Raw genomic sequence first — 8605 nt, 5'->3', positions numbered from 1 at the left:
AACCTGCATCGATACATGAATCATTGGCCGAAACTGCCCATTATTGATATTTCAATAAGTTCGTGTACTACAGCAATACAAAAGTGAATGCCAGGTTTTTATTTATATTTGTACGATCACGTGAAGCTGTGTGTTACACGTACAACATAAAAAGTAGTAGTTAAATTTACAGAAAGTTCGCAAAACTGGAAAGAAAGAAGTGAGGTAATGATTTTGTTTCCACCCTTCAAAATGTTAATTTCCCTCTTTTAGAAATTTAAAAATTGATATTTCCTCACCAAAACTCCGTGTGAATATTCTGGCCAACTGAACGGCTAAGATCGTCAAAGTTGTAGATGTTTGCCTAATACCAACCATTTCAGAGGTGGCCAGATTCATCTCGGGGCCGAACTTGCCCCGGTCTCCCTTATAATCACATTATACCACCGCAAATCTCAAAATATAATAGGGTTATCCCGTAAGTGCAGACAACTCAAATCAACTACTAGCATTCAAATATGCAGAAGAACATGTTTTAACAAATAAAGAAAAAAACATTCAAAAAATAAACAGAAGATAAAATGTCTGTGCTACATTAACTTAAATCAATGAACTATTTAAAAATAGCTCAATGTTAAAAATACATGCACAAATGAATAATTTAATTATAAGCAAAATGATTTTCGTATGAATTGTTGGTTCGTGTATTTGTCTGTTGAAATATGATATGATTTCTATTTAATTTTTTGATATTCATTTCTAAATACGTTAATTTATTTACCTGTTGGGAATACATGGCCTTGGTTCGAAGCAATGGGCTTGATATACGTATTTGCGTGTATTATATTGAATTTAGCCTTCGCAAATATCAGCGCCGTAAACGACGCTAAGAGAGTTCGTGTCGGGTAACAGACGTTAGAACACACTCTCCAGGAACAATAACAAGACATGAAGTTGAAGGTTTCGGAACTTAATGCTAATATAGCCAAACAACAGAATGACTTCGTGATTCAGAACGCGACCCTGGAGACAAAAATAGCATATCTTCTCTCGACGGTACAAGACCTAACTACGAAATATATACTGCTTAACGCTACACATTCTTCAGAGGTTTCACAGCTAAAGACCAGACTGACTGAACTCTCTGCGAAAGATAACCATCTAGAAACAACTGTCGCTGCTCTCCAAATACAAACGACATCTGTTACCGGTCACACACAAAATCAAACCAGTACAGGTAATGACATAAACATGGAATGGAAAAAATGACCTTCGTGATTACGTAGGAAGAATGTCAGTATAAAAATGGGGCCACAAAATGACGTTGATTTGCGCCATACATTTTTTCTCATTGACAGTTAATTGTTCAAAGGAAATTTTTTGTTGGTGTCTTCCGTTCTTCCGCCTTAATTAAAATCATAAGTTTGCCACCATCGTGAAAAGCATCAACTAAAAATACTGATTAGTTGTCCATTTGCAAATTTATTTTTATCTAAAAAACTTTTTTTAATCGGCAATTTGCATAGTTTGACGTGATAGTGAATAAATGGCTCAATATCGATGAAACGTTTGATCTTTTTGTGTTACTTTTCTCGTTCCTTTTTAGTTGAGTGAGAATAATTATAATAAGCATTATTATAATATTTCCTATGAAAGTATCATTCTAATGTAGGTTAATGTATTCCTCTTGAATAACAGGATCGACCTATGTTCGATGGGGGAGAAAAACCTGTCCCGGAAACGGAACTTCCCTTGTTTACAGTGGTAAGTGAGGAATCCTTAAAACCCACTTCCTTTATGTTCTTCTGGACATTTGTTTTCGACATTGTTTGACTGTCTGGCCATTGCTTTGGTTTTATTTTGTTTAGCGTCCTATTAACAGCTAATGTCATTTAAGGCCGTGCCTCCATGTGTGTCGTGTATGCATGCATGCGCGTTATGTGCCGAAGACAGGGTATGTTGGTGTAGTTGCCTCCTTGCGATAGCGCGGATCTGATGCCGACTTTATAGTGCTATATCACTGAAATACCATGCCAAAGGCACTTAGTACTTCATTCCACCAAGTCACATTATACTGACAACGGGTGAACCAGTTGTTGCCATTACCCTTAAAGCTGAACGGTAAGCAGGGAATAACAACTCCCATTTTCAAAGACTTTGGTATGTCCCGGCCTGGGGGGTCAGTGGAGTAGCATCGCATGCTGTCGTGTACTTATTAACACCAAATTTGCTTTTCATCCAGACATATGGATTTAGTACGGAAAAAAACATGATTAACTTTGCCATGATTTAATTGCTAAAGAACACTTAGAAAAAATAATGGAATTCGAAATAATAGGAATGCCAAATATTCGTCCGAAAACAAAACCTACTGCAATTGTTTGTAATTTTCCCAGATATTAGAAAATTACAAAATCTTGTTGAAAGGAAAGAAGTTTTTTACAATCTGAGACAAGATAACCTGGTAAAGATTCCAAAGGTGAACACCTCCACATATGGTAAGAGATCTTTCCGATTTGCTGCTTCCAAGGTCCGGAACAGCCTACGAAATGAACTTCGATTAGCTGAAAACTATAAGCCGTTTCGTGGGCTGCTCCGCACCTGGAACAAAAATGTCTGCTCATGTGCTATCTGCACACACCATATTGTGTGAGTTGTCCCCCTTTGGAATCTACCTACATGTTTTATACTACAACTATTTAATTTCACTGCTGCTTGTGTTATTTAATTTAATGTACTTCAGTAATATACTTATTATATAATTGATATTTATTTTAGATTTAAGCTCCATTATTTAAAAGATCATTACTTTTTTACAATATCATAATTATAACTCTTGTTTCTATTTATGACCTTATTGTCTCTTTTTAATTCACACTATATTAGTGTATATCCTGTAAATTTTTACACTTTGCTACATTAGCATATATGTACATTACACCAGTATAGTGTCTTAACTTGTCTTTCGTAACACTTGTGTGACATTCAAATGTGATATCATATGCTCTACTGAATAATTTTAGCATATATAATTTGAATTGTTGTCCTGTTTTTATAGTTATTCATAAGAATCTTGAATCTTGAATCTTGATTGACCGGGAATGAATATTCAGGAATTACCAAGGGTATGGACGCCACTTTCCCTGGATTATTTTTGTATCGTTGCTTCAGGACATTAAATTTTAAATAGCAATAATTGCTCAAACATTCAACACCTCAACTGTGCCCCTTTAAAAACCCGCGGGATTAGATCACGTGATGAAGCTAGTACTAAGCTTTTAATGTTAGTGTGACTTGTGTGTAAAGTATACATATATATATGTAAATATTATTATATTTGTTTCGCGTTCAGTTTTGGAATGCCTTACCGAACGCACGTTTACCATCGGTGTGTTATAATACAATATCTTAAAGTGGAAATGTTTCTCATCGTCGTCAGGTGTTTTCTTGAAATATTCACCAGAAATACAGGGAAAACCCAAGTTTCACAATACCTTTTTGTGTTGATCTGCCCTTATTTTTCAATCAATCCATCATAATAATATTACTTTCGTGTTATTACAAACTGGTACATGAGTAGAACCAAAACAACAAATTTTACCATGAGTCTACTATTGTATACCGGGAAATTTTCACTAAAGTTTAAAAATATGTAAAATACACAAAATACTATACATAGAGAATAATACATGCCTTTTTCTATATCACACCCAGTATCAATCCGAGACTGCAATATCAGCCCAAGGGCCGAAGGCCCGAGGGCTGATATTGGTCGAGGGTAATATCATGTGAAGGTCGAAATTAACTCGGGGCGAAAACGGATTTGCCTGTAAAGGGATGAAGATTTGGCTAGGCGAAATTTCCCCCGTATACAGTATGTTTCCAAATGAATATTGCAATGACTGTCTGAGAATAAATATGTTTGGTATTTTCGGAGAAAATGCCTGTGCTTTGCGTACCATTTTCGCCTGACTTTTCCCCTTTGCTTAATATTACTGTCCTTGCAAACTTATACCTAACGGGTTAACGAAAGTTACATGCATGTTATAAAAGCAATATGAATTTATTTGTTGTTCGTTATACAACTTGTTTTGATTTCCTGTGTTTTTAGCTGACATGACCAAATTTGGTCTAGAGCGTCATCGTCCAAAGGGTTCTCAATTCTGCATAAACGGAGTAAATGAACAGAGGGGCGGGGCCGAATAGGGGAAAAAACTAAATATTATAAATCGTCTCAACTTATGGAGGGATTTGGAACAAATTTGTTCTAGAGCATCTTTCAACGGAGGGTTTGGTCGCCTGGAGGTAGAGGGGTGGGGCCCAATAGGGGAAAAGGGGAAAACGCTTCTCCTTCTATACAAATTAAGGGATTTAAACCAAATGTGGTCTGGAGCGTTCTTATGGTAAAAAGACTCAATTTTGCATAAAATGTGTCCTTGGTCCCCATATGTGGCAGATGGTTGGTGCCCAATACGAGAAATAGAGGGAACATCTATTTTTTTCTCTCCTTTTGTACCGACGACGGAATTTGATTCAAACTTGTTCTAGAGCACCTTTGGGGAAAAGGGGATTCAATATTGTATAAACTGAATCTGTGGCCCCCATAAGGGCAAAGGGATGGGACCCAATAGGGAAAAAAGAGGAAACGGATAAAATCCTTGATCCGTTTGTTCCATAGAAGGGATTTTAACCAAACCTGTTCTAGAGCATCTTTAGGCAAATTAGATCAATTTGGTAAACGGCGGATGTGGCCTATTTTGGGGTAGAAGTATGTGCCCAATAGGGGATATAAATATATACATATACATATAAATATTAAAAACTATTCTTCTTTTGTCCAAATGAAAGGGTTTGAACCAAACTTGTTCTAGATTATCTTCATTTCAACCAATTTTGGTCAAGACAGCCTGCAGGCAAAGGCTACTAAAATTAGTATAAATGAAGGATGTGGCCCCCTGGGAACAGAAGGTGCGGCCAAATATGGGAAATAGAGCATAATATTTACAAAGTTTCTCCTTCTAAACAAATCTAGGGATTTTAACAAAATTTACAGCATCCATTGTGTGACCCAATAAAGAGAAATATAGGTAAATCAATTAAATCCTTCAGTTACCATATTAGTTAATGCATTTTCCCCACCCTATAACTAAATATACAATTTATAGGCATGAAAATAATAATACATGCATGCTACCAGGATTGGCCCGGAGGTTAAGATTAAACCATTGAGACTACCTCTCTGGGTCATAACATGGAAACAGTTGAGATCCCCAAGCCATAACAAATAACAAAAAAATGTTAAATTAAAATAAAATACCAGGTGAGCGTTTAGGCCCCTGGGGCTCTTGTTCTTAACGTGAAATAGTTTGAGTTTTGCTTTATTCTAGGATTTGCTGGAGGATCGTATTACAGTGGTTCAGGAGGTCCAGCAGACTTTCTGTGTATGCCACCTGACCCGATATACGAGGTAAATGCGTCAACCGATGGAAATGCATATGTATACGGCGTTGAGTATCAGTCAACCGTCTACGGCTCAGCTCGTGTGGACGACGACATGCCTTGTTCCTTTTGTAAGACAAGTCGGTCAACCGTTATCATGTTACCAGGCCGGAATCGCTGCCACGCAGGGTGGACGCTAGAATACCACGGGTGGTTAGCGGGCGGTGCATCTTCCCAAGCGTCATCAGAGTATATCTGCCTTGACAAACAACCAGAGGCTCTGCAGCATAGCGTCACTAATGAGGAAGGACGGTTACTTTATCTTGTGTCAAGTCAATGCGGAAGTCTCCCCTGCACACCATACAAAGGTGGGCAAACTCTGTCATGCGCTGTGTGCTCTATTGAATAAATATTAGTGATAAGTCACTATTTGAGATTGAGATTAGTCAGTAAATTATTTGTATTGGGAAAAAAATACAGTAAATTAACAGTTGCTTAGGCTTCATTTTATCCTCCCTTCCCTCACTCTCCCTTCTGTCAAGGGAAAGGAATTTTACCGTCAAGTAGTCTTGATCATCAGTGGGTGAAATAGACTAACGGAAATGTTTGGGATGCCCGGGATAGGAAGGGAGAGAACAATAGTGAAAATGAGGGACCAATAGGCGAGTTGTTCGTAAATAATTCGAATCTACTTTTGCTATACGAGTAAAGAGATTTTCTTGTAAAGTAGTATAGGACACCTTTGAATATCATTCGACGTTATGAAACCTGCGGATGTAACCCCACTAGAGCAGACTAAATAGCTTAATAGGGAAACTGGACGTAAATATGATAAAATCCCTTTCTTTCAGTACATGTAAAGATTTTGTTATTATTATGCTCACTGTAAAAAAGATCTGGGGCGAATAGAGTAGCCGCGCTGTCCGTCCGTCCGCTCGTTTTCCGGGCCATAACTTCTGTCTTGATGAGAATATACCAAAAAAGTACAAACCATTATTTGTTCCCACTGTCAAGATCAATGTCGATCTGAGGTCAAAGGTCAAATTCGTTGTCCTGAAAATTACTTCTAACTCAATGTAGATAACTCAATGATTTGTTAGGGATAAATGCAGGATAACAAGGCGCGTTTTTCCTTTGGGTCTGTATATATGCTCACGGTTAAGATAACATTGAAGTTTAATGTCAAGTACCATGTCCAGGCCATGAAACCGTTCTCATACTCAAGCATGGACTCTGTGCTCAAACTAGCTTTCTTGTAACTCACTTAAATCATGTCAAACGACCCAAATACTGATAGCAGTATTCGGCTTGAAGTCTATCATTTTGTTCCGAATTGTTGACAAATAAGATTTTGATATCAATTTATAACTGGAACAAGAAAATCAGGCTTGTGCACAAAACCCATAATTGAGCATGAGAATGGTTTCATGAATACGGGCCCGGGACTTGTATATTTCTTTATTTTAACAGACTGAAAATATTTCTGTATCTCCTCGGGAGTTGTCTGTTTGTGGTCAAGACTATTGTTATTTGTAGGAGCTGTTAACGTTGTTGATAAAAAAAAGTTTAGGCATATTGTCTAGTATGGTGCACTGTTCAGATACAAAATCTTTGTTAAAAACCTTTGACTTAACCTATCATCAGAAATTATCAATTGCAAGTGAAAGTGCAACAGCATCAGATGTCTTACCCATTAAAGCTGTCGATATCGATCAAAAAGGCTTGCTGTTAACTTTGCTGGTACTAAGTGACGAGATCAAGGATATCGGTAAAACTAAGGTCTAAAATGTTTGAAGTATTTCCTGTATAACGTGTGAGTTCCTTAATGAGTTGGTACTAATTGTTCTGAAAAGATTAGTATATGAATTTAAACCAAGTTATATCATTTCAACCGTTTGACGGGTAGGAATTAGGGTGAAATTGTTTGCTCTATGTTATGCAGTGGCGTGATGATCTGTGATTTGCACGTGCAAATCCCAACCGCGTGTTACCTGTACGTGTACGCGTCATTCAGGCGACACGGGTAGCGGCAGGCAGACGTGAAATTTAATTTTTACATAATTAAAAATTGGGATCGAGTTTTGGTGGAAATATAATTTAAATGATTAGATTAATTTTATATTTGATATACATATATTGGTAATCAGTGATATGGGAGGTAATCTGGAAGTGTATTCACAACAGACAAAGTTTATGATAAATCTATAATTAAATGCAATCCTTTGTTTGTAGGTGCATACATGTTTTATGTCCATAACACGAATTGTTGTGTATGAACATGATTTGTTTAATAAATCTGTCGCAGTAAAATACATTTCTGTATTTTGTGTTGTTTATCCTATTGGATAATTGAATAGAGAACTATATTTACATGCGAATTATTCGCTTCTTTACACTGGAATCACTGACGAAGATGATCCGATATTCTGCAACATACTACTTTGGTTTCGGATAGACGAGTGGTGATATGGGCACTCTATCATCAATAGGATGGTCTAGCCGAGCCCTTTTCATTCATGCGCCAAAAAGGCCGAGGCTTAGGATCAATCGGAAGAGAAATATCACGAGAATACTAGTCTGTGTATCCCTGACACTTTGGCGCTGGATATCCGTGTTCATATCAGTGTCCCCTTGTTGGGCTTCGGGGATTTTGTATAATTAAAAACCCCCAAAAAATCCCGATGTCCCCACAGATATGTTTGTGCTTATCTTTGCTACCCCATCATTACCATTGGCTGTAGTGATTAGGTACCAAAAGCGCAACGTCTCCGCCTACATCCTAAATCCATTCAGATGTCGTAACTGTCCGAAGTACTAGAGCGACTGTGATGTTTTCAGCCTGCGTTGTAAGAACTGAAAAGCATGCTGCTTCGTCTCAAGACTGTCCTGCCTGGAGTCGCGAAAGAGAGATATATCGAATATACCCGGTACAGTGTATGTCACCTTTCCCGAGGCTAGGAGGATAGTGGGGAGTACAGACGTATCTGCACCCTCATATGTACAAGTGACTAAAGTTCGGTCGTAGGATAACATTGTCAAAGTCAAAGATGCGTTGGTTAAAGTATATGAGGACAGACCTGCCTGGAGCTCACCAGTCCAAGACCGGACTGGCCAACAGAGCACGAGTATCGTCACGAGAGATCCATTCCGTTTCACAACTAACACGCAATCTACTAAATATATGTAA

General features: G+C 37.7%; 1 protein-coding gene across 1 annotated transcript; it reads left to right on the top strand.

The window, feature by feature from the left end:
• Positions 1 to 912: 912 nt before the first annotated feature.
• Positions 913 to 7652, top strand: LOC110442420 (short-chain collagen C4-like). Its single transcript, XM_021486016.1, has 3 exons — positions 913 to 1216; positions 1678 to 1743; positions 5367 to 7652. Exons 1-3 carry the CDS (start codon positions 928 to 930, stop codon positions 5825 to 5827), a joined length of 816 nt encoding a protein of 271 aa, XP_021341691.1. The 5' UTR covers positions 913 to 927; the 3' UTR covers positions 5828 to 7652.
• The last annotated feature ends 953 nt before the right edge of the window (positions 7653 to 8605 follow it).

This window comes from Mizuhopecten yessoensis, unplaced genomic scaffold (assembly GCF_002113885.1).
Source record: "Mizuhopecten yessoensis strain PY_sf001 unplaced genomic scaffold, ASM211388v2 scaffold716263, whole genome shotgun sequence".
NCBI lineage: Eukaryota > Metazoa > Mollusca > Bivalvia > Pectinida > Pectinidae > Mizuhopecten > Mizuhopecten yessoensis.
Note: the sequence above shows the minus strand (reverse complement) of the source record. Positions and strands in the feature narration are given on the sequence as shown.

Bases quoted from the DNA above. Each gene is read 5' to 3' on its own strand.
- LOC110442420 (XM_021486016.1), top strand. From the start codon at position 928: ATGAAGTTGAAGGTTTCGGAACTTAATGCTAATATAGCCAAACAACAG. The intron at 1,217-1,677 runs GTAATGACATAA...CTTGAATAACAG, and splicing joins ACAAAATCAAACCAGTACAG to GATCGACCTATGTTCGATGG. The intron at 1,744-5,366 runs GTAAGTGAGGAA...GCTTTATTCTAG, and splicing joins AACTTCCCTTGTTTACAGTG to GATTTGCTGGAGGATCGTAT.